General features: G+C 38.6%; 1 protein-coding gene across 6 annotated transcripts in view; it reads left to right on the plus strand.

Annotated features, from left to right (window-relative positions):
* ZRANB1 (zinc finger RANBP2-type containing 1) overlaps positions 1–26842 on the plus strand; it is a 75230-nt gene that overhangs the window by 26484 nt on the left and 21904 nt on the right. For 3 of the 6 annotated variants that reach the window (XM_086378391.1, XM_086378392.1, XM_086378393.1), the window contains 3 exons: positions 1341–1518; positions 2800–3650; positions 26033–26220. In XM_086378391.1, the coding sequence (XP_086234517.1) occupies positions 1475–1518; positions 2800–3650; positions 26033–26220 (1083 nt within the window). In that variant the 5' untranslated portion in view covers positions 1341–1474. Of the gene's footprint in view, positions 1–83; positions 155–1340; positions 1519–2799; positions 3651–21779; positions 21902–26032; positions 26221–26842 lie in introns of those variants that run through there. The other 3 variants (XM_086378394.1, XM_086378396.1, XM_086378395.1) reach the window with 3 other exon arrangements.

The raw sequence follows: 26842 nt of genomic DNA on the forward strand, positions 1-26842 counted from the left end.
ACAACTGAGCGACTAAGCACACAGCACACACAGGCTATTTACCAGGCTCACATGATGATTTTTTGTTTTTTAATGGCAGGGTCTTTTGTTTTCTGTGAGACATGGACATTTAAGTTATGCTGGCACAGTATTAATTCCATGAAGATTAGCTAAGGTAATGTAAGCCACAGACTGTTTAGTTGACACTATATCAAAGTAATACTTATCAAAGCAGGCGTGAATTTTTGAATGTGAATGTTTTAAATATTGAGATTACGTATCCTTGGATATGTACATTATGTCATTTGTTCTCGTCATGTTAAGTTTCTATTTGCTCATTTTAGTTTCCAGTAGCATGAGCAAGTAATTTATATTTCATTCCTGAGAAGCCAAAGGAAGAAACTGCGTAATGAATATGAAAGTTGCCATTAAATCTCAGTTGTCCATTTTATGGATGCTTTTATGATTTTAGCCTTTGCCCTTCAACACACTTTTGGATTGCTGTCAGATTGTGTATATAATCAGTAGGTGCAAACTAAATTTAAAAATCTAAGTAAATAAATACAAATTACCTGGATTTGAGGAAAATAAAGCTGCTGAATGAGAAAAGGATTTCAAAGTTAAATATAAGTGCTGTGTGTGTGTGTGTGTGTGTATACTTGCTTTTTTCTATTAACTTGGTTTATACCATCTTTCCCTCTGCAATAATAATAAGTGATACAGGTAGGAATTGACTTATTAGTACTACCAACTTAAATTGTAAGTCAGTCAGTTGTGTCTGACTCTTTGCAACCCCATGGACTATATATAGTCCATGGAATGCTCCAGGCCAGAATACTGGAGTGGGTAGCCTCTCCCTTCTCCAGGGGAATCTTCCCAACTCAGGGATCGAACCCAGTTCTCCTGCATTGCAGGCGGATTCTTTACCAGCTGAACCACAAGGAAAGCCCAAGAACACTAGATTGGGTAGCCTATCCCTTCTCCAGGGAATCTTCCCGACCCAGGAATCGAACTGGGGTCTCCTGCATTGCAGGCAGATTCTTTATCAACTGAGCTATGAGGGAAGCCCTACTACCAACTTAAGATTACTGATAATAGTGCATACACACATGTGTGTTTAAAGTTTTAGGGGAAAAATATCTTTCCTGTACCTGTACCTGTACCTTTCCTGTACCTAATTTGACTGACCAACCCAATCAGCTGACTCTTTGCTATATTAAAATTCTAAAGATCGGAGTCCATTATTAAATGAGTAGGATTAGAATAGAGAATTTATAAAAATAAAGCCTTTTTTAAAAAATAAATACTTTTGGATAAAGTAGTAGGCTTCAAGTGAAATTCAGTTTTGGTCTCCTTTACAGGAATAGCTATTCACAATCCTGCAGAACCACTTACTACATTTTGCAGTATCTCCTGAGGAAGTCAGAATCTGAGCCACCATGACGACTGAGTCTTGTCTTTGTTCTGATTTATAAACTGTGCTTTCATTCTGACCATGTACAACAAGGTGGAGGTTATAGCATGGAAACTAAAATCTTAGTAAGTGTGATTTTTATTTTAGCTATTAAATAGTAGGCTCTCTTATAGTGAAATTGTCCTCTTAACAAAGTTTACGCTATTAAAAGGAGTGAGGACTTGGCAAGCAGGGATGTAATAATACACCTCTAAATGAAAGATTTTGCTTTCCGGGTTCAAAAGGAAAAATCCTTGAGAAAGAGAAGGAAAAATTTCTATTACTTTCCCTAGATTTCTTTCACTTTTCTGGTTTCACATAGGTAGCAGGATGATACACATTTAGTTGAGAAAGGGATTTAAGAAAAGGGAAAGGCTGGCTTTTGTGGCCAATGTCTAAATTCAAGCCATTAAAAAAAATCATTACATTTGCTGTGCAAGTATTTATAAATTGGTTGTAATTAAATAATAAAGTTTTCATAGTTTGTAGTGTTAGTAAGTCCAGTGTAGAATCCTAGGAACCTTTTAAATAGTTAATGTAATTGAGTGCATTTTAAATATTGAATATTTTGAGTATAAATATTCAAAATTATATTGGCGTGATTATGCTAGTGGTTATTGCAGGGATGTTTCGTCGATTGGTTGTCCTGAGAGTAGGTAATGTGCAGTTTTTACTTTTTGCACTCTAGACAGAGCAAGATTTTGAGGATATAGGCTATGGAACATTATCTAGTTTCACATCGTTACTTTGTTAATTGTAAGCATTACTCCTCAACATCTTTTCTACCTGTGCTTATTAAGAGCAGTGGGTAATGAGCACATTTAGGCTGCTTTTCTCCCTTAGGAAGAACGATAGAGTTGACTGTTTGATCTTCTGAATTCTTTAGTGAATCAAACATCGTGGTACTATGCCTCAATAGCATAATAGTCTGTTGCTCATAATTTAAGAATGTTATGTGTTTAAGATACATGGTTTGTGTTCTATCCCTTACCTTTGAATCTTTTAATTACTGGTTATTTTTCTAAATTGATGGTGATGACCTGGCTGAGATGAAACATTTCTGTGAGAGGCTTCGTGCTTTAACCTCCTTCCCTCTTAGAACAAACTTCCTTTTGCCTGTCTCTCTTGCATTCCAAAGTACATTTTCATTAAATCCCCAGGTCTAAGATTTTTCTTTGGGATCTACCTCCAGTGTCTCTCTGGAAATTAAAAAAAAAAAAAAAAAAGATTTCAGTAAGAAATGTTACATGCATATCTTGAGAAATTGATATTTTATAAGTTGAAGGTTATTTTTATATTTTGGGCGTGTTTTCAGGGGTGAAATTATGTAGCTATTGTTTTAATAACCATGTCCTAATTATTTATAGCTTCCTGCCTGACATAACTCACTTCAAGAAGTGCACAATGTCAGAACGTGGAATTAAGTGGGCTTGTGAATACTGTACGTATGAAAACTGGCCGTCTGCGATCAAGTGTACCATGTGTCGTGCTCAGAGACCTAGTGGGACAATTATTACGGAAGACCCATTTAAAAGTGGTTCAAGTGATGTTGGTAGAGATTGGGATCCTTCCAGCACCGAAGGAGGAAGTAGTCCTTTGATCTGTCCAGACTCTAGTGCAAGACCAAGGGTTAAATCTTCATATAGCATGGAAAATGCCAATAAATGGTCATGCCACATGTGCACATATTTGAACTGGCCAAGAGCAATCAGATGCACTCAGTGCTTATCCCAGCGTAGGACCAGGAGTCCCACAGAATCTCCTCAATCCTCAGGATCTGGCTCAAGACCAGTTGCTTTTTCTGTTGATCCTTGTGAGGAGTACAATGATAGAAATAAACTGAACACAAGGACCCAGCATTGGACTTGTTCTATTTGCACATATGAAAACTGGGCCAAGGCTAAAAAATGTGTTGTTTGCGATCATCCCAGACCTAATAATATTGAAGCAATCGAGTTCGCAGAGACTGAAGAGGCTTCTTCAATAATTAATGAGCAAGACAGAGCTCGATGGAGAGGAAGCTGTAGCAGTGGCAACAGCCAGAGAAGATCGCCGCCGACTATGAAACGGGACTCGGAGGTGAAAATGGATTTCCAGAGGATTGAGCTGGCTGGTGCTGTTGGCAGCAAGGAGGAACTTGAAGTGGACTTCAAAAAACTAAAGCAAATTAAAAACAGGATGAAAAAGACTGACTGGCTGTTCCTCAATGCTTGTGTGGGTAAGTTTTTGTGTTTTTTGAATGGATTGGGAAAAGATATTAATGACATGAAGGATATAAGGAAGGTAACATTATTTAGCATTTAGTTCATTCAGCATGATAGTTACACTCCCAGTGTGCATGCATAAGAACTTCTGAATTTGTGATCTTGTCATTTGAATGGGTTGGGAAAAGATATTAAAAGTAACATGAAAGATATAAGGAAGGTCAGCATTATTTAGCGTTTAGTTAATTCAGCATGATAGCTACTACTCTCAGTATGCATGCATGAGAACCTCTGAAATTTGTGATCTTGTCTTAACATTGTCCTGTATTGCCTCCCATTTCATTGTGCATGTGTCTTTCCATCTTTAGAGAGAAAAATGTCAAGTTATAGCAGAGTTTTTTACATATCTGTAGTAAAATATATACCTGCAGTTTAAAACTGCTACTCTGCTTATTGTAACGAGATGTGACTGAGGAGTCCCAGCTGCAGCTTCGGAGTGTCTGTAAACAGTGTGAGCGTCTTGTGATGGTAGAAGCTTCAGTTAGAAGTTAAAAATACCACAAAAATGTGTGACTCCAAGAAGTTGAACAGACATAATACTGACCTTGAAAACGCTGATGTTAATTTTTTATGAATGTCTTGTAGTGAATATTTGCAAACTTTGTGAAACTGATTTCATGTGGCCAGCTGATTCCGTAGTTCGAATATGATTTGTGTGTTTTGGTACTTTCCTAAGGAAATGCTGGATATTAGTCTCAGTTACTGGCTCAGAGCTGTTAAGGGACAGAGACATGTTGTGAGAGTAAGATTTTCTCCAGTTACTGATCTTGTGAGTTAATTATTTATGATGTAATTCACGAAAGCAGTTATTTGTATGCCCCCCACCGCTTTTGAGTAGATTAGCTATTTGAATTATATAAATCTAAATAATTTGGATTGGGTGCTTGCTTTTTTTAAAATATAAATTTATTTATTTTAATTGGAGGTTAATTACTTTACAATATTGTATTGGTTTTGCCATACATCAACATGCATCCGCCACGGGTGTACACGTGTTCCCCATCCTGAACGCCCCTCCCACCTCCCTCCCCGAACCATCCCTCTGGGTCATCCCAGTTGGGTGCTTACTTTGACATTCAGCTTTGTAAAGAAAATTTTGAGTGACTACTAAAGTTAAATCTTGTGTGGAATAATAACTATGCCTTAAACATGGCTGTGGGGGGGGGTGTGTGTGTGTGTGTGTGGTATGTGTGTGTATTTCCCAGTACCAATTAATTTTGTTTATCTTCCTGAATATAGCCCCAAGAATATGGAGTACATAACTTAGGAACCTACAAGTCCAAAGAGTAGATTTCAAGAAATATGTTTTTTTGTTTTAGCTTTGTCCTGGCCCCCAAGAAAGCCCCAGCAGATGCGCCCTTCTGAACAAGACACAGAAACAGCGCTTAGTAACCATTAGCTCCCATTCTCTCCTGCCCCGAGGACGAGGACGAGGACTAGCTGTCTTCAGCCGTCTGTGCTGTCCCACTACAGCCCAGCAATTCTTTTTCTCTCCTCAAATTGAGGTGCCACATATGGTGTGAATGTTTTTTCTTTTTTTTAAAACCTGGAGATACAGAAGGGTTTTGTTTATTATGAATGTTTAAAAATTGAGGTCAAATTCATATAACATAAAACTCATCATTTTGAAAGTGAACAATTCGGTGGTATTTAGCACATCCACAGTGTTGTGCAACCATTACCTCCATCTAGTTCTGAAACATTTTCATCATCCTGGAAGAAACCCATTACCCATTTAAGCAGTTGTTCCACACCTCCAAGACCCCGGTAATCAGCAGTCTGCTTTCTGTTTCAGTGACTATTATTGTGAATATTCCATATAAATGGAATCTTATGTGATCTTTTGTATCTAGGTTTGATTGTCCTTTAATTACCCATCTGTCTTTTGGAACATTTAAGATTATTTTTGCAGGCAATAGTATAATATGTTAATATTAACTGTAAGGTGGTGTTATAGTATAGAAGGTAAGAAACTAGATTGCAGTGATTTTTTTTAACCTCTTTGGGGTTACTGTTTCTTCAAGTTAGTGGATCTAATGATAAGAACTGCTTTGAAATATTTTTTCCCCTTGACATGCACAAGTTAGACCTGTCAGTATATCTTTGTCTTTATGGCTGTTATTTCTTGAATTTCTGACTACTGTGTCTTCTTGATGTTTGTCTTTCTTTCCATATATTGAGTTTTTTTGGATAACCATCTTTTTGCCTCTTTGAATTCTTACAACTGAGCAAAGTCAAGTCCCCATTCCCACATACTCCAGAGTTTCTAGGTTCTTAGGGCTAAGAATTGATCGGTTCTTGGTACTGTGGATTCTCTTTCCTACCAGCAAGTATTTTTGAGTTTTCACTGTATAATACGGTTCTAAACGGTTGTATAAAAGACTTTGGTCCTGTCTTTGTTGGATAGTCTTACCCTGATTTGTAAATATCATTGAAATATGTTAACGTTTAGTTGTTTACCCTGTGTTGGGTTAGCAGAAGTCCACATGTATTGAAAATTAATCTTCTCCCTTTCTGTCTGCCTTATGCTTTCCAGATTTCATTAGATACAGTATATTATGGCTTACCGATTTAGACATTTAATAACGCCATCTTAGTACTCGCTTTGGCAGCATATATATTAAAAAAAACCATCTCCAAAATATGTACACTAAGTATAAAGTGTATACTATGCATAAAATTTATCCTAAGTATAAAATATGAGACTTTCCCATTTGAAATTGAAATAAAAAATCTCAACCTCAGGCCAGCATTTTAAAATGGGAATGAAGGTTCAGTATTGAGAAAGCTAAAGCTGAAGTTTCCACAGTATTAAGAAAGTGTCTTTTATGTGACTGTTGGGTGTAAGTTTCACCTCAGTCATATTCTCTTGTGTGGTGAGGGGACGTTGGGGACAGCAGTGCCAAAGCCAGAAGAAAAGACATCTGGGAATGGGTGCCCGAATGGTAGCGGCAGAGGTGTGGTTTAAATAGCGCCTGTCTCTGGAATGTCTGCGGTTCAGTGCCAGGTTATTTTCTGGGAGCTCTGTTGATTCTAATCATGGTCTGCCTTTCCCCCTGGGTAGATGATGGTGTCCCTGGAATTAAGACAGCGCCACCTAACATGTTATTTTAATGCTGCTCTTCTACCGAATCAGGTGCCCTTTAGAAGAACAACAAGGGACCCCCAAGTTGATACCTTGAAAAGACACAGGGTCAGATAAGAATCTCAGGTTAAATCTGTACGATAACTTCTTGTATGCCTGAACCCTAGACTCTCATATCCAGCTGCTGCCTCTGCAGCATTTTCCCTTGAATATGTAGTTATTTCAAACTCAGGCTAAATCTGAGCAAGCCTCTCAAATCTGTTCTCTCTCTCTCCCATGTTGGTTTAGGACTTTGGACCCAGCAAGTTCATTTATATTTGCTGTGTCCAAAGCTTTGGTCATCCTAGGTTTTCTCCTTTTTCTATTTCGTTCTCACTGGCTCTGTCTTCAAAATATATCCAGAATCTGGCCACCTGTCATCACCCTGGTCCAAGCTGTGATCCTCTCTTTGTTTGTATCCTTGTTTACAAATTGTTCTTGGAATAGGAGCTACTCCACTCAGTAGTAGCTGCTCACTCCTCCAGTGATGCCCTGTGTTGCTCAAAGTAAAAGCCAATTTTTAGGCTCTTTCTGCTCTCTATCCCACACCTACTTCCCCCATTTTAAAACACATTCTCTCTCTCTCTCTCTGATTCCAGCAACTCTTGCACCCTTTCTTATCTGCAAATAAGCCTCAAGCCCTTTGCACTATTTCCTCTTCCTGGATTACTTTCTCTAGATTTGCAGGATTAGCGAGTGTACCTCCTGCAGGTATTTTCTCACATGTTATCTTCTCTGGGAGGCCTCCCTGACTGCTGCATCTGAAATTTCAGTCCTGTTCTGTATCCTTTTCCCCCAACTTTCATTTTCTTCACAACGCTTGTTAACCTCCTAGTATACTTATTAGAAATCACCTCATTTGTCTTTCGTAAAACTTAAAACTTTTTTAGCAAATTTATTTTTAATTGGAGGATAATTGCTCTATAATCTTCTATTGGTCTCTACTGTACAACACTGTGAATCAGCTATAAGTATACAAGAACTTAAGCTTTATGACGACCAGGAATTTTGTTTGTGTAGTTCACAGTTGTTTCCTAGTACCTTAAACAGTGCCTGATACATAACAGACATTGAAATTTTTGTTAATCAGTGAATAAACTTTTGTGGAAACTGGGATCTGGACAACTAGACCTTTCAGAGACAAACCTTTTTGCTTCTCTCTTAAATTTCTCCACGTGGCTTTCTCCCTACCATTCTGTACTTCTCACCTTACAGACTGCCCTCAACCAACTTGGCTTCTTGTCAGGTTAAGACAGAGCGAGTAGGTCCCCTGGATCTTCTTACAGAGGTCTCAGTTTATCACTAGGTGGTCTGTGGATATGGAAAAGTCTGAAGTCAGATTTCTTCACATTTAATTTCTCCATCTTCATGATGAATATTTAAAGTTTTTCTCTTGAAAAGTTTTTATTCAGTTGCCATTGGACGTGTTGCTTCCTGTTTTGCATTTTGCCTTAGGCAGCTGCGTATTTCTTACATTTAACTTGTCTAGTGACCCTGCTAATGAAGATGGAAAGGATTTGATATTGGAGGACAGTGAGAAAGAGTGCTGTTGAAGGCATAGGGGGAAAAGAATTGTGCTTGGCAATGGCATTAGAGATAACATATGCATTAATAACACCTCTGTTGCCCCCAAGCTTTGGGGTGACCTACAGTGTGTACTGGTGTACCCCTGTTGAGAATCAGACTTATGAGCTAACCCAGAATCTCATTATCATGGAGCATGTTGAAATGGAGTCACGAGGATTGTAATCTTATTATTGAGCAAAATTCTGATGTGTCTAAACATTGATGATTCTTAAAACATAGGAGATATGTTAGATTTAATTTTTTCTTACAAAGTGTCTGCAAACATTTTGTTGTATTTGATGGAATGTTTTTCCCTTTCTCATAACTTCTGTTGAAAAGTAATATTTGTGGCAGTTATATTCTGTATTTATGCTGATTATATTTTGGCCCCCTTACTATATACAGTGTTACATGCATCTGCCCACTCCAGAGTGTCAGATATTAACTGTAGACTGTAGAAATGTCTAAAACTTGTGTGTTGTTAAACATGTCAGAATGTATTGCTTTCATTAACACTTTTTTCATTTTAACAATAATTAGTGTATAAGCTTTTTGCATTTTAAAATGGTCTTTTCAATTTATGTTGGTACTGGTATTAAAAATCATGTGTATGATGGTTTTTCTCAAGGAAGTGAATTACTAAGGTTTTGTTAATGGTGTTTTCTTCCTCTTGTGTAAAGGGTTTCAGTTCCAACATGTGTCTGTATTGGGGCGCTTCCTCATGTCTCAACAGGTAATTCTCAAAACACCAGCAGGGTGCCTGAGAGTTCAACTCAATTCTGATACTGTCTACCCTGTGGGTTGAATCAAATCCTGTAGGTGAAGGAGTCAGTCCCAGAAGACCTCCCTCCACTTCAGATGCCAGAAGCCAGCCCCAAGCCCAGGTTGTTAACCTGTACTTCTGACTGCCTATAAATCAGAGGTTCCCATGACACTCCCATCCTCACGCACCTTGGGTTTGATAAATTTGTTAGAAAACCTCACATAACTCAGAGAAGCAGTTTACTTACTGGGTCACTGGTTTATTATAAAAGGATATGATTAAAGGATACAGATGAACATCTAGATGGAAGAGCTGTGTAGAGAGTAAGGTTTGGGGAAGGGGCGTGGAGCTTCCGTGATGCTCTTTCCAAGTGTGCCTCTGTCCTTAAATCTCTGTGTGGTCACCAGTCTGGAGGCTCTCGAAACTGTCCTTTTGGGGTTTTACAGAGGCCTTATTACATAGACATGGTTAATTAAATCATTGGTCACTGGGAGTCTCCCACTGCTCTTCCCTCTCCCCTCTCTGGAGCTCAGGGTGCTGTAGTGGGTAGAGCTGAACGTCACAGTCCTCTAATCACGTGGCTAGTTCCCCTGGCAGCCAGCCCCTGCCTTGAGGTGGGATCCAAAAGTCAACTACCCGGATGTGTTTTCAGGAGCTGAGGAAAAGAGACCAAATATTATCTCACTGCTTTTATCACTCGGGAAGTTTAAGGGTTTGGGGAAGTTGTGAGCCAGGAACAGTGGATGAAGGTCAAATATATATATATACACATATATTTATATTTATATATATTTCAATTCAGTTGCCCAGTTGTGCCCACGCTCTGCGACCCCATGGACTGCAGCACGCCAGAATTTGCTGTCCTTCACCAGCTCCTGGAGCTTGCTCAAACTTGTGTCCATTGAGTCGGTGATACCATCCAATTGTTTCATTCTCTGTTGTCCCCTTCTCCTCCCGCCTTCAGTCTTTCCCAGCATCAGGGTCTTTTCCAAGGAGTCAGTTCTTCACATCAGGTGGCCAAAGTATTGGAGTTTCAGTATCAGTCCTTCTAATGAATATTCAGGGATGATTTCCTTTAGGATTGACTGGTTGGATCTCCTTGCAGTCCAAGGGACTCTCAAGAGTCCCTACTCCAATACCACAGCTCAAAGCATCAATTCTTTGGCACTCAGCTTTCTTTGTGGTCCACCTCTCACATCCATACACAACTACTGGAAAAACCATAGCTTTGACTAGCAAAGTAATTTGACCTTTGTTGGCAAAGTAATGTCTCTGCTTTTTGATATGCTGTCTAGCTTTGTCATAGTTTTTCTCCCAAGGAGCAAGTGTCTTTTCATTTCATGGCTGCAGTCACCATCTGCCATGATTTTGGAGCTCCAAAAATAAAGTCTCTCATTGTTTCCATTGTTTCCCCATCTGTTTGTCATGAAGTGCTGGGAACGGATGCCATGATCTTAATTTTTTTTTTTTTTTTTTTTTTATGGTGAGGACGCAGGCGGTGGTGTAGGCGCGGCTGACCGGTGGGATCTGCAGGTACTCCAACCGGAGGCTCTGGTACGCCATCTTCCCCACCGCCGCCGGCCCCCCACCCCCCCCGATCTTAATTTTTTGAATGTTGAGTTTTAAGCCAACTTTTTCACTATATCCTCTTCACTTTCATCAAGAGGCTCTTTAGTTCTTCTTCGTTTTCTGCCCTAAAGGTGGTGTCATCTGCATATCTGAGATTATTGATACTTCTCCCGGCAATCTTGATTCCAGCTTGTGCTTCATCCAGCCGGACATTTTGCACGATGTACTCTGAATATAAATTAAATAAGCAGGGCGACAGTAGACAGCTTTGACATACTCCTTGCCCAATTTGGAGCCAGTCCATTGTTCCACGTGTGGTTCTAACTGTTGCTTCTTGACCTGCATACAGTTTGCTCAGAAAGCAGGTCAGGTGGTCTGGTATTCCCATCTCTTGAAGGATTTTCCACTTTGTTGTGATCTACGCAGTTAAATCTATGGCGTAGTCAATAAAGCAGAAGTAGATGTTTTTCTGGAACTCTCTTGCTTTTTCTATGATCCAGTGAATGTTGGTAGTTTGATCTCTGGTTCCTATGCCTTTTCTAAATCCAACTTGAACATCTGGAAATTCACGGTTCACGTATTGTTGAATCTTGGCTTGGAGAATTTTGAGCATTACTTGGCTAGCGTGTGAGATGAGTGCAATTGTGCAGTAGTTTGAACATTATTTGGCATTGCCTTTCTTTGGGATTGAAATGAAAACTGACCTTTTCCAGTCCTGTGGCCACTGTTGAGTTTTCCAGATTGGCTGGCATATTGAGTGTAGCACTTTCACAGCATCATCTTTCAGGATTTGAAATAGCTCAACTGGAATTCCATCACCTCCACTAGCTTTGTTCATAGTGATGCTTCCTAAGGCCCACTTGACTTAGCATTCTTGGATGTCTGGCTCTAGGTGAATGATCACACCATTGTGATTGTCTGGGTCGTGACAATCTTTTTTATATAGTTCTTCTGTGTATTCTTGCCACCTCTTCTTAGTATCTTCTACTTCTGTTAGGTCCATACCAGCTCTGTCCTTTATTATGCCCATCTTTGCATGAAATGTTCCTTGGTATCTCTAATTTTCTTGAAGAGATCTCTAGTCTTTCCCATTCTATTGTTTTCCTCTCTTTCTTTGCATTGATCAGTTAGGAAGACTTTCTTATCTCTTTGCTGTTCTTTGGAACTCTGCATTCAGATGGGTATATTTTCCCCATTATCCTTTGCCTTTAGCTTCTCTTCTCTTCTCAGCTATTTGTAAGGCCTTCTCAGACAGCCGTTTTGCCATTTTGCATTTCTTTTTTCTTGGAAATGGTCTTGGTCCCTGCCTCATTTACAGTATCACAAACCTCTGTTCATAGTTCTTCAGGCCCTCTATCAGATCTAATCCCTTGAATCTATTTGTCACTTCCACTGTATAATCGTAACGGATTTGATTTAGGTCATACCTAATGGTCTAGTGATTTTCCCTAATTTCTTCAATTTAAGTCTGAATTTTGGATATATATATGTATGTATGTATGTGGTCATCTGAAGATTTTTTTCCCTATAAATCACAGTGTTGCATCCAGAAATACCCGTTGCAGTGTGTAATTTTCTATAATGACTTTTTCAATTCCGAATTTTGAGATACAGTGTCTGGTCACATGAAAGGAGTGTTGTGCAATAACCCAAACAAAATTAACTTCAATGGAAGAAAAAGTCATGTATTAGTTTTTGAGGGATGGTAGTGTTGTGCACTGGAATGATAGTAAAGGTGATTTATACTAAGAAAATTACAACATCAAAACAGAAAAGGAAATTCTTGACATAACAGACAGTGATTTTATGCATTTATTCATATGTCTTAGTGACTGTGACTTTGTAACTTTAGAGGTAATTCAGGGCGTATAAGTTATTGTAAACAAAAAAAACCAGAAACTTATGTTTTCTAGTTCAGTAAGTACTCCTTTAGCCTTAAAAATTATTAATTTACTCTGCTGAGGTATTTTATTGAATTGTCTGAAAACACAGAACATTAGGTATCTTGGAAAAATACAATATTAGTGATGAGTTAGTGTCCAGATTTGTATTTTTTGCTTGCCTGATACTTGACTGACTTGTAGGCACTTATCACCAGCTCTTTGGGTTTTCTCTGATGTACATGACTGATCTAAAAAGTTGGCAGGCAGAACAATATCCTCCAGCCCCGCAAAAGGCCTAAATCCTAGTCCCCAGAACCTATGAATACGCTGCTTTACTTGGCAAAATATGTAATTCAAGGGCCTTGAGATGGAGAGATTATCCCAGATGATCCTGGCAAGCCCAGTGTAATGTGGGTCCTTAATCAGTGAAGGATAGAGATAGGAGAATGAGCTGAGGCAGTGGAGCAGCAGAGGTTCCAAGTGGTGCAGGGCTCTTGGCTCAGGAATGCTGGCAGCTCTAGAAGATGGACAAGGCACAGCTACCCCAGACTCTCCCTGTGGAGTGCACCCTGATTTTAGCCCAGTGAGACCCCTATGGAACTTCTGACCTCTCCTAAATTTTAAGATAAAAAATTTGTATTAAGTCACTAGTGAAATTCCCTCAGTTGTGTCTGACTCTTTGTGACTGCATGGATAGTCCATGGAATCCTCCAGGCCAGAATATTGGAGTGGGTAGCCTTTCCCTTCTCCAGGGGATCTTCCCAAACCCAGGGATTGAACCTAGGTCTCCTGCATTGCATGTGGATTCTTTACCAGCTGAGCCACCAAGGAAGCCCTAAGTCACTAGATTTGTAGTAATTTGTTAGAAGCAGCAATAGGAAATTAATACAAATGACATTTTAAAAAATTACAGAGCATCTTAATTTGACAGTTTCAGGAAAAATTAATCTTCACTAGTTCAGTGTCAAAACGAGAGTCATTATTTTGTTATATAATGGGAGAAGTTGATGCACAAAGAGGCTTACTGACTCGCCAGATGTGATATCACTATGTTGTTATCCTTTTCTAGACAAAGGTAGCATATAGGTGTGTTTGTAAGAAAAAATTCATCTGTACCCTTACATTTGTAGCATTAATGGCTACTGGATGTGTATGTGGTGTGTGTGTGTTGTGTGTGTTCTGTGATGGTGGAGGAGGCAGGGGCAGATTTCCCAAGCCAGTCCATTGTTCCACATCTGGTTCTAACTGTTGCTTCTTGACCTGCATACAGTTTGCCACAGTTTGTTGTGATCCACTCAAAGTCTTTGGCGTAGTCAATAAAGCAGAAGTAGATGTTTTTCTGGAACTGTCTTGCTTTTTCTATGATCCAACAGATGTTAGCAATTTGATCTCTGGCTCCTGTGCCTTTTCTAAATCTAGCTTGAACATCTGGAAGTTCTTGGTTCATGTACTGTTGAAGCCTGTCTTGGGGAATTTGGAGCATTACTTTGCTAGTATGCGGAATGAGTGCAGTTGTGCGGTAGTTTGAGCGTTCTTTGGCATTGCCTTTCTTTGGGATTGTAATGAAAACTGATCTTTCGAGTCCTGTGGGCATTGCTGAGTTTTCCATATTTGCTGGCATATTGAGTGCAGCACTTTCACAGCATCATCTTTCAGGATTTGAAATAGCTCAACTGGAATTCCATCACCTCCACTAGCTTTGTTCATAGTGATGCTTCCTAAGACCCACTTGACTTCGCATTCTTGGATGTCTGGCTCTAGGTGAATGATCACACCATTGTGATTGTCTGGGTCGTGACAATCTTTTTTGTATAGTTCTTCTGTGTATTCTTGCCACCTCTTAATGTCTTCTGCTTCTGTTAGATCCATACCAGCTCTGACCTTTATTGTGCCCATCTTTGCATGAAATATTCCCTTGGTATCTCTAATTTTCTTGAAGAGATCTCTAGTCTTTGCCAGTCTATTGTTTTCCTCTATTTCTTCGCATTGTTCACTGAGATGGGCTTTCTTATCTCTCTGCTATTATTTGGAACTCTGCATTCAGATGGGTATATCTTTCCTTTTGTCCTTTGCCTTTAGCTTCTCTTCTTTGCTCAGCTATTTGTAAGGCCTCCTCAGACAGCCATTTTGCTTTTTGGCATTTCTTTTTCTTGTGGATGTCTACCTGGAAATAGCCTCAGATCCCACAGTTTAAGGGCTCAGTCCCACTAGATTGTCTCTCTTCTTTCCTGCCCCCTTCAGATGCCAGTACTAATCCAGCTTGCCACCTGTGTTTCTGACTGTAGACTATAAATCCTAGGTTCTGACAGTCCCCTCCTTGGGTTCAATTTGTCAGAATGGCTTACAGAATTTAGGAAAATAGTTTACTTACTAGGTTGCTGGTTTACTATTAAAAATACACGATTCAGGAATAGCCAGGTGGAGGAGATGCATGTGGCACGGAATGGGAAGGGATTCTCGCAGCACCTTCACAGGCTCATCAGCCTAGAAGCTCTCCAAACCCAGCACTGGGGATTTTTATGGAGGCACGATGGATTAAATCATTGGACACTGGTGATTGTTTCAACCTTTAGCCCATCTCCCCCCCAAGGAAGTGGTAGTGGGGTGGGGCTGAACATTCCAACCTTCGAATCTCTGGGTTGGTTCCCCTGGCAACCAGCCTCCATCTTTAGAGGCTTTCCTAAAAGTCACCTTATTAACATAAGCTCAGAGGTGTTTGAAAGGGCTTGCTATATAAGTAACAAAAGACTCCTATTTATTTCATCTTTATCATTCTGAAACTATTTAGGAACTGAGAACAAAACTAAGTACTGTAACAAAAGATGCCTTTATGGCTCTTAATAGGAAATTACACGGCTTTTAGGAGTTATATGCCAGGAAAAGTAGATGAAGACCATATATTTCTTATTCACAGTGTGGTGGTGGTTTTTTTTTTTTTTCTTCTTGATTTGGTTGAAAGAAATGCTGTTACTGGGACTTTTGAACGGTGTTTGATGCCAATGAATATTAATGTTTTCAGTCTTTTTCGAGTCAGCTAAATAAGTATGCCTAAGTGAAGTTTATTGCCGTATCCTAAGGTAATCTTATCACTTGCTAGTATTTCTCAGCAGTCCATAGCTAGGGCACATTATTTGAGCTTGATTTTTAGTATGAAGTATTTGTTCTGTTTGCTTTGCTATGTTTGCTTATACCTGATAAACTGCAGCTGTTTCCGTCTTTAGAATTTTTCCTGCCTTGTGGAATTGCTTAGTTTTAAGCTATGGTTATTCTGTAACTGCTGGACCATTTTATTTGCTTGTTGGTTTTATATTGATACCAAGCTGTCCTCCTGAAAGATGCTCTTATTTAGTGTCCCTTTTTCCGTAATACATTGCTTTACGTTTGAATGAATGTGGAGCCTGCAAAAAAGGTCTTCTTAGTCTTTGACATTCAAAACCATCACACCTTTTATAAAAACATTAAAAAAAAATGGTTTGAGTTGCAATATTCCATTAAAAGCTTGTAATAGAATCCAGCATATATGCAGACTCCTGCAGCAGATCTTGGGCACTGCGTCCTTAAAAGGAAAGCAAAAGGAAAGCAGGCTGCTGCGACGCTGGCAGTGCCTTGTGTGTCCTTGGTTAACTCTGTGGTACTCTTCGTGTGAGATGTGCGTGCAGCTATAAGGACGCTGGTGTCTTCACTTCATACACATTTTTATAGTGGATCTCCTTCCTGCCCTAGGTAGTTGATATTACAGGTAATGGAATTCTTTTTGGCACTGTGAAAGCAGTATTATCTTCAGCTAGTCTGTCTTGTTTTTCTTCAAGTTTCAAAGGATTTCCTCTTGTGCTTTTGGAACTCTTGTTTTAAAATCACATTTTAAGTCATGGTTTTTAAGTGAATCTTGGTAATTCTCCAAAATGTAAGATTGTAGTCTGGAGGTAATACACACTCATTTTAAGTGTTTCCCCTGGCCAGTTCAGTAAGGCTTTTCATAGTGCTTCCTGACACCTGGGATAAGAAAGAAGCTTCCAGGAATGAGTGTGTCAAGGCAGATGGATGACAATGGCAGAAATAGAGCCCTGGCAGGATTCTTCTGGTTGCCTTTAGTCCCTGAGACATAGTTCCTGGCTTTTAGAAATGATTGATTACACAGGGCTGCCAACTAATAATATGTCTCCTAATGCTGAGAAAGGGAATATGTCTAATGATTCTTGGTTGTATGGTACTGACATTCGAATATGCATCACTGATTTAGTGAAGGCTTGCTTTCTTTAAAAACATTATATTAAATGAACACATTGAATTATGAAATCCAAAAGTAGCATTTAAATATTAAGTATGAAAAGATATATTTAGACTCCAGGGAACTTTACTGTTTACCATAAAATGTCTTTAAACATTTAATAAACTATGCACACGGTTATAAAAATCAAGCAGTTATAGAAGGAATTTATAAAAAAATAAGTTTCCTTTTCTTTTCTCCACCTTCAGTTCTTTGTGGAGATAACTTTCCCCCATCAGCCTTTCATTCTGAGAAATTTCAAAACCAATAGATAAGTTACAAATATAATACATTGAACACCAAATGCTTTTGAAATAGGTTTTCCAGTTGTTAGTACTTTGCCACATTTTGAGCTTTCTTTTTTTTTTTTTTGTCTCCGTCTCTCTGTAATAATTTTTCCTGAACAACTTGAGAGTTAGCTCCAGATGTCATGACATTTACCCCTAAATATTTCAGCATTGTATGTTTTAAGAACACATTTCTCCTGTATATTCACACAGTGTAATTATCCAGAAACTCTAACATTTGAAGTCCATTTCATCTTCACTCTTAGTTTCACTAATAACTTCTGTTCCAGCTCCATTCAGTCAAGGTTATTTAGTTGTTTTATCTCCTGTAATCTAAACAGTGTCTCAGGTGGTTTTTATTTTTGTTTACTCATGTCATTACCATTTTCAGAGGCCAGACTATTTGTTTTACAGAATGAGCCTCAGTTGGATGTGATCAGGTGAATATAAACATTTGTCTTTGAAGGAGGAGGCAGGAACACTACACAGGTGATTTTTGAAGCAAGACCTCTACCATCTCTGAATATTGTCCTTTTGTCATTTTTTTCCTTTAAAAAAATTGAATTGTGATGAAATATACATGACAAAATTTGCCATCTTAACTGTTTCTAAGTGTACGGTTCAATGGCTTTGGTACATTTACATTATTCTGTAACATAAATAACCATTACTGTGTCCAGAACTTTCTCCACCTTGCAGAACTGCAACTCTGTATACAGTAAGTCCCCACTCCCTCTTTCCCTGCTCCTGGCAGCTGCCACTCTGCTGTCGCTGTGAATTTGACGACCCTGGGTGCCTCCTAGAAGTGGAGTCGTATGCTGTTTGTCCATTTGTGACTGGCTTATTTCATTTAGTGTAATGTCTTCAAGATTTATCCATGTTGTAACATGTGTCAGAATTTCCTTCCTTTTTTTTAAGTTGGAATAATTCCATTTCATTTATATGCCTCACTTTGTCTATTCATTTGTTGATGGACATAGCGGTATTTTCTTGTTTTTATCAATCTTGACATTATATACTGACTTCCTTTATGAGTTTAATTCATTTTTAAATAATAAAAGCAGAGCATCCTCATTGTAGAATATGTCAGAGGGGAGAGACGTTATGAAGAAAATACAGTTTATGCTGTCTCTATATAGAAGAAATCTTTCGTGTGTGTATTTTGCGCATCTTGAGTAGTCAGTTTTTAATATTTTTATGCAAATTAAATACATTCTTTTGTTGTTGAAGTTTACGTTTTGAAGTAATTAAAATATTTTCATCTTTAAAAAAATGTATGCTATGACTTTGAGTTGCCATACTTTGTTAACCTAGCTCTTACTACTGGCCTTTGATTTATTTGGAAATTTTTTATTCTCATAATGTTTTGAGGAATAAAATTGTCAGCATTTCTGATGCTTTTCTTAGGTTCCCAGAAATGGGATAATAGGATCAAATGATATAAATGTGTCAAAGGTATTTTATGCATATTAGTAATAGTAAATTGCTTCCTGGAAGGACTGGACTGGTTATATTCTCATCACTGTAAGAGACTGCTTGTATAGCTGTACCTTTGCTGATGTTTGTTATTAGAAGAAGCAAGCTATCTCATTTAGTCAGTCATTTGTATTATTTTCTGTGAATTGATTTATGTCTTTTGTCTATTTTTCTTTTGTGATTTTATGAAGTTGTATGAAGTCTTTGTGAATATAAATAATGTTTATATTACAGATATGTACTATGTTGAACATTTTCTTTACCTTTTTTTTGTGGGGGGAGGTACAGCATTTTGTCTTTCACCATCTTTTTTTTTTTTAAACTGAGGATTAAAATTTTTTTCCAAGTAATTTCCATTTTGACTTATTAAATTCTCCTTTGATTTGGGTGGTTCTATCTTACATAAAATAGTTCTGCTTCATTTGTTTTGAGGCTCTTTATTTTGATTTTTGTTTTTAATATCAGTATTGCACTTCTGCTTAAACAATTATGGCTTTATTAGGTATCTTAAAATCTCAAAGGCAAATGTCCAACCTGTTCCACCCTCCCATTGCTTTTCAGACTTGTCTTAATTTTCACCTTTTCTTTGGCCATTCATGTACACATTCAGACGATCATTGAGTGTACTCCCAAGCACTCAGAAGTCAGGGCTCTCAGTAAGTTTGTGGTCTGGTCAGTGCAGTGTGATAATTTCAGGAGAGGAAACAGAGGAGGCTAGAGCAGTGTGTACCCTAATCTCATTGGGAGATTTGGAGAGGACTTTCAGGAAGAGATGACATCTAAGCCAGAACCTTAGAAGAGGGGAAAGAGTGTTTCTGTCAGAGGGAATTGCTTTCGTTGAGACCCCAGAGGCTAGAGAGCACGGCCCATGCATTCAGTTCTAGTCTGCAGGTTGGAGTGTAGAATGGGAGCCGTGAGAGAGAGGGCTGCGGGGTAATGCTGGACCTTTCAAGGCCTTTAGTCTGGTTAAAGACTTTAGCTCCTAGTGTAAGGGCAGTGGTAGACATTTGGAAGGAGCTGCCTTCATCTCATGTGTGGTCGGGAAGCTCATTCCAGTCAGTGTCTAGAGACTAGATTGGGAGGGGCAGCACTGGAGCAGGCAGATCATATAGAAGGAAATTAAGGCAGTCCAGATAAGAAAGGGTGCAGCCTCGACCTGAGGTCGAGACAGTGGTGGATGGAATAAGGGGGATATATTTGAGAGAGACTTTACAAAGGTAGGATGGATAAAACTGGAAAGAATTGATATTGGAGTTGAGGTGAGAATTAAGAAAGATACTCGGGTTTTTGGCTTGGACAGTTGGGTTGGCTATCGGTATCATTTTTCCGAGACATCGAAGACACGAAGTTCTGTTTTAGGCATACTATAGTGAAGATGTCTAATGAGTTGTTGGACATACGGGCTTGAAATTTTGGGGGAAAATGTACCACTCAGTTTTATGTGGATTTTTCTGTGGATTGTTGTGGGGCCCTGAGTGTTTACTGAAGCTGTGGAACCTTCTCTTGCAGTAGCAAATGATAGCAACTTCCTTGTTTTGTGCTTCTTTTTGAGGACCTTATCAGGATGAACTAATATCTTTTCCAATCTGATGATTCTCTTAATTCTATCAATATTTTGGCTAGAAGAAGAGTTACGTGGACATAATCTAAAAAGTATAAAGTTATGCCGTGAGAGGTTTTCTTTTTATCTGTCTGCCCCTTTTAAAATGTTTATGTACCCTCTAATTTTCTCACTTGTAAAAGAGAGTAGCTAGACTTAAGTCTCTTCACTTTCATGCATTGGAGAAGGAAATGGCAGCCCACTCCAGTGTTCTTGCCTGGAGAATCCCAGGGACGGGGGAGCCTGGTGGGCTGCCGTCTGTGGGGTCGGACACGACTGAAGCGACTTGGCAGCAGCAGCAGCAGCAGCAGACTTAGTCTAATTCAGTTCCTCTTAGAAGGCTGATCTAAAATGGTATAACTTTAAACATCTAATGATTAGTTTTAAATTTGTCCAGGATAGCTTGACAGTAGAGCAGATGAAATTTTTTCTTGAAAAACTTTAATATCCCTTCAGTTGACTTTTTGACAACATTTTAAGTAACCATTCTAATTTGAACTCACATTCATCTTTAACCCATTAAAGTTGGTCCTCATCTCTGATCGCCTTCCCAAAATAACTTTGTGACATGTTCCTTTCTACCCTTCCATTGTGCTTTTAGCAGTAATTCTTCTTGCATGGCAAGATCTTCTTTCTTATGTAGGTGTCTGTCAATTCAGGTAATTTTTTTGGTGACTGTGGCGATTTATATTTCCATGGCAGTTAACAGTCATCAAAGATGTAAGAGGGTAAGAGCTCGGAAGTGTAAACTGCATTTATCATCACTTGATGTGATTAATAATAGAACATTTAAAGGTGTTCCTTAGATTATTATTTTGACTTCCCTATCATTTGAATTCATTTTTCTAAAGAGGATGTTTCTGGGAGTTCCCTGGTTAGTGGTTAGGATTCTCAGCCTTCACTGCTGTGGCCTGGGTTCAGTCCTTGGTTGGGAAATGGAGCCCACAGGCCACACGACGCAGACAGAAATAAATAGAGAGGATCTTTTCATAATGAAGTAAGTTTATTGAATGAATTGAATAGAAGCTCATCTTGATAAAGTGTAGACTCAATTAAGAATTTGTTTCCAATATATAATTTTCACATCTTGGTTTTTTGAAAAGGTATTGTTTATTTGCACTATTCTATAAATAGAAACGATAGATTTTGACTTGTTGCCATTGATTATTATGTGAAAAATGCATCTTAGAAGGTGATTTGTTTGGTCTCCTCAAACTGTTTTTGGGATTGCCATGAGCTTGCATGTACTTAAGATACACCTAAAAATATTGAGGTCATTTTATTTAAAAAACAGCTTCTATTTGAGTTATTGAGAGCGATGGCTGTGTCTGTCTTAAGTTCATCTTTGAACTGTAGCCAAATGGTTAGGAGTCTGAAGAACTGGGTGATCAAGTTTCCTTTTTAGTATGCAAAGACAGTTAAGGGAATTAGGCTCCGAGTAGAGGAAAACTGTCCAGACATTGTAGCCACCGACATCTGCATCTTTCTACTGACCAGAGTAAAGGGCATTCTGAACATTACCACTTAAAACTAACTTTTCTCTTTAAGGGCTCCTGAAATTGTGCCAGCTGACTCCAAGTCCACCCTGACCCCACAGCATAAAGCATGCTGTGATGTCACAGCTACCATAGAACTCCAGGGTAGTGTTGAGCTGGCCCATGTGGGCTCAGGTAAGTCCTGGCTTTTTTTTTACCATTTGGCATTCTTTTCAAAGTTAGTTACAATTATGATTTTATGTCAAAAGAAACAAGGCAAAACTTTGAAAACTGTGCCATATATGGGGGAAAAAATAAGTCTGTTTTCTAAATATCTATGAGCCAGCTCCATATTCTAACCAACGGAGTTCCATAGTAGCTGTGAAGTCCTCTGTGAGTTGTGACCTGTGACTTCAGAATATGTTAAATTCTACTCCTGGCCCACCTTACGGAACAGTATGAGTTTTTTTTTTTCTTCTTCTTCTTCTTTTTCACTTCACTTATTCTAAGGTCCCTATGTTTTTAAAAGTATTTTAGCTTTATCAGGAACTATGTACCACCACTTAGCTAGGTGTGTGTTTCAGTCAATTTTGAATGCGTAATGATATGGCCTGTTAGTTTTATAAAGTTTATCTTCTCAGAGTGCCTTCGGCTGTCTTCTTAATTGGTTTTCATAACATGGGCTTCCCTGGTGGCTCAGAAGGTAAAGAATCTGCTTGCAGTGCAGGAGACCTGGGTTCAGTCCCTGGGTTGGAAAGATCTCCTGAAGGAGGGAATGACTACCCACTCCAGTATTCTTGCCTGGAGAATTTTATGGAGAGAGAAGCCTGGTGGGCTACAGTCCATGATGTTGCAGAGTCAGACACGACTGAGTGACTAAGGCTTTGACTTTCACTTGGAGTAGGAGGGGACAGAGCGTGTAATATATGTTAAATTTTCAGACCAACGTATTACAGAGAAGCTTCCGTTGACTGTTGGAGTTATTCTGAGATGTCCGTAACCTAGAAAGCTTGTATACGTTACCTATTTCTATTCTGCTGGAACTTTCCAGTTTTTTCATGGTCTTTGTTGCATTAAGTGAGGTTTTACCACTTAGATTTATTTACTGTATTTTCCTACTTACCACTTCTTTTACTTTCTTCCTGCTTTCCTTTTATCCCCTAATGTTAAAAGGTGGTAAAAATGTTATGTGAAGGACTCAGACATTTTCTTAGTTGCTTTGCATATAATCTGATGCTTTTTTCTCCTTAAGAAAACATGTGTAGCTAAAACTTAAATTATCTCAGTATAGGCCAGATCCTTTAGACACCATGTTTACAATGAAAACCCATCTATGAAGAAACTGTAATCACTAGCTCCTCTTGAGCAGTGTGTAAGTGATATACAACAAACATTTGGGCAGTTCATTGACATTCTCGTGAAATTTGATTTGTAATAAATTTACTGATGTTTTGTAGCCCAGAATTCACCCACCAGTAACTGAAACTATGAGCTGTTAATTGTGGTTAATGAAAAGAATGGAATTATGTATTCCTAAAATATTAGAGAATGAAGTATTTTTCTTTTAAATGTTATTTTGTAGTTGAATCTGTAGTTGAATTTGTGTTTTTCGTGTTCTGGAAGGTTTGGAGATTTATTTTATGCTGTGAAGAATAGAGAACAAGATCTCTGTTGACCTTCATTTTCTGCCCTCCTGTGTATATTCCAGGCTAAGGGCAGCAGCATTTCCCATTTGCAGTTTAATGCGGAGCTTGTGGTCAGGGGAAGTAATTGTTTTTGAGATCTTGGATTAGGCCAAATAGAAATCAGTTTCTATGTACATATGTCCGCTTTATTGAGATGTAATTCACATACCATGCAGTTCATCATTTGAAGTCCTGTTTTTGGTAAAATACACTAAGTTTGAAGGCAGACTGTAAGTCACAATTCCAAAGCACAGCTGCTGAGTTTGCTGTGGTGTTTGGTCTGTACTCCTCCCCACCTATGACTGGCTAATTAGTTTCTAGTTACAGAAATCCTTCAGAAACATTAGAGAGGAAATGAATTCTTGAGCATGTATTTCTGAGGTGAGATCCTTCCAGACATCAGCTGTGTGATGAATTAAAATAGCGAAGACAGCAGTTTAGAAGATCTCTTCTCCAACCAAAAAGCATAGTTGGTTGGCATTTACTTTTAGATTACCTCATCTTTGGGAAACAAAAAAATATGTGTGCATATGTATACACACACTGTCTCTCATGCATATACATGTACTGTGTAGGTATTTCTCTTTTTTCAGGTAAATTGATCAGAACTTTTTGGTTCCTTTGTTGCTTCTGAAAGTGCTTAGAACATTTTTTATATCACACAAAATTTTATAGATGCGTATAATTTTAGGTTGAAGCTAAAAACTGTAAAAGGTACAGCGATACTGCACCTAGGAGTAGTGAACAGCTTTGCTAGAGGCGAAGTGAAAAGTTGTTGCCTTCATAAGGAAGTAGTGTATACCTGAAAAGAAATGGAACAGGGCATGTTTAGTTTAAAAAAAAAAGCATTAAATTATTCAAAATGTTATGAACACTACTAGATTATTCTCATCTGTTCATTAAAACAGGTAGATTTTAGATTTCTGTGTCTGACCTCCAGGCTTGGTCTTTTGAGAAGCCCACCTCCTTTTATCTCATGCCAGCTATATTACCTTTCAGCCCTGATGACGTCTCCAAGGCGCTGTGCCTCATAAGGTTTTGTTGAAGTCCTTTATGTATTGGAGTGGGGGCTACAGCTGTCCTTAGGTGTTTATGTTGAGGAATGTATTAACCTATATTGCTGTGAAATAAAAATTTACCTAGGAAGGTGTTATCATTTGAAACCATGGGTTCTTAACCTGAAAAATGTTGTGTTTCAGGGGTTCGGGGTCATCTTTCTGGGCAGAGGATCTATTTTTGCAGAACGGATCTTTGATCCCAGAGTTGGAAAACTTTGAAGCTGGCTTTTTATGACTCACAACTATGCTGAAGGGCTGTTTTGAGTATAGGAATCATGCTTTTACATTTCTCACATTGCCTGGCATATTGCTCTGTGTGTCATGGGCATTCAGTGAATGTGGGAATTATCATTTTAAAGCTTTGTTACTTTTAATAATGGGGGAGATTGTTGCATTGAACCAGTCTATTACACTTTAAGGAACAAGTCTTATTTATCTAATTCCTAATTCAAGATAGCAGTTTAAAATGCAAGTATACTAAGAAATATTTTTAGCTAGTAGTAGCATTTTATGTAACAAATTTTTCTTGAAGTAATTTAGAAAACAGTTATTTAGTCCTGCAGTCTTGGGGTGTGTGTATGTGTGTACCACTATTTGTGGTAAATGTGAAGCTAACCTGCACCTTCATTTTTTTGCCAAGGTTATTTGCTTATTACTCATAGATATACTGTACTTACTAAATAAGATTTCTGTTATTACCTGACATTAATTTGTGTTAAGAATAATAACATAGTTTAATGGCAACAGAAAGTTCTTTATGGATTTGGGAAAATTGGAAACTTGTTTTGTACCTCTACCCCCAACTGGTTTATCGCATTTTGTTTTAGCATATTTCTATTCAAAATTATCTAGCTCAAGTTTTACTGTATTAATAATTTAATAATTCTTAATGGGTATAAGGAAGACTTGACTGTGAGAAATTCTGAAATCAAAGTATTGCTAACTTTTACTTACATTAAACATTTATTTTAACTGCTCTTAATTGTCTCCCAGTTAACAGCAATGTGGAAGGAAGGCTCAGCATTTACTTTGATTCAACTTTAAAAATGCAGCATAGGGATACCCCTAGTAGTCCAGTGGTTAGGATTTGGTGCTTTTACTGCCATGGACCAGGGTTTGATCCCTGGAGGGGAACTAAGGTCCTGCAAAGCCACTCAGCACAGCCATAAAAGGGGAGGAGGGCAGAATAAAGGGCAGAACTTGCCCAACAGCAGCAGCAAGCACATCCTTGTCTCCTTGGTTTCTGCAGAACCAGGACCAGAAAACAGGGGCTTTAATGTCTTCACACTAGATGGTTGATCTTTGATCCTCTTAATATATTCTAATAATTTCTCTAAACTTTACCAGAGCATGGAGCCAGCACTAATGGGATGGTAAGTGCCCAGCTAGGCAGTTCTAGTTCTGGAAGGAAATGAAAGGGAAAGGAATACACTGTCATTTCCTTTGTATTCTCTAGGACATTTGAATGATGCCCTGGGATCCAGGAAGCACAGAGAATCAGAGTTTTGAGTGACTGCTACAGGTTTGTGCTTTTTGAAGAAAAATAGAATTAAACTTATTTTCTGTCCTGATGCTTGTTTTAGGTGTTGTAGAAGGTGATTTAGCTGCTATTGAAGCTTACAAATCGTCGGGAGGGGACATTGCCCGCCAGCTCACTGCAGATGAAGTTCGCTTGCTGAATCGCCCTTCTGCTTTCGATGTTGGCTATACTCTGGTACATCTGGCTATCCGTTTTCAGAGGCAGGATATGCTAGCAATATTGCTTACAGAGGTGAGTGTGGCATTCTGATTAAATATTCTTTTATATGAAGGAAATGTGTTCTTTAGTTTTCATTTTTGATGTTTTAATATTTCTCAGTTCTTAAATGTTTTAGATTTGATCAGTCCTCTTTTAAAAATGACATTTAAAATTAAGACACTTCAACAGAAGGGATATGTGTTTTTTAAAATAGGACATTTTGCCACAATGATTGAGTCATATGTTTGATTTTTAAAAAACCGAAATGCATTAGTCATTCATTCAGCTAACAAATATTTACCGAGTACCCACCATGTTGAAGGCACTGGGCATAAAGGGGTGCAATGGTGAAGACATTGGCTCCTGCTTCAGTGAATCTCCAGTTACAGTGATTCTGTATAGCGTGCAGTTTCATAGATGTAAGTGCCAGGTGCTGTGGGGAGTACTTGAGAAAGTGTTTTGTGGTACCTTCCTTACCTTCTTACCCGCAGCAGGTCATGTTTTAGCTGAGATCTGAAGGAGTAGGATGAGTTAGCTTCAAAATAGGTGGAGATGAGAACGGCATTGAGGAAGCTGTTCAGAGGCAGGGGTGGTGGTGTTTGTGGTGAATTCGGAGCTGGTGGGTAGCTCAGCGTGGTTGTATGGCGGATGGGAA

The sequence above is a fragment of the Bos grunniens genome, chromosome 26, assembly GCF_055505025.1.
Source record: "Bos grunniens cultivar Pamir isolate PY7600 chromosome 26, Bosgru_T2T1.0, whole genome shotgun sequence".
Classification (NCBI taxonomy): Eukaryota; Metazoa; Chordata; class Mammalia; order Artiodactyla; family Bovidae; genus Bos; species Bos grunniens.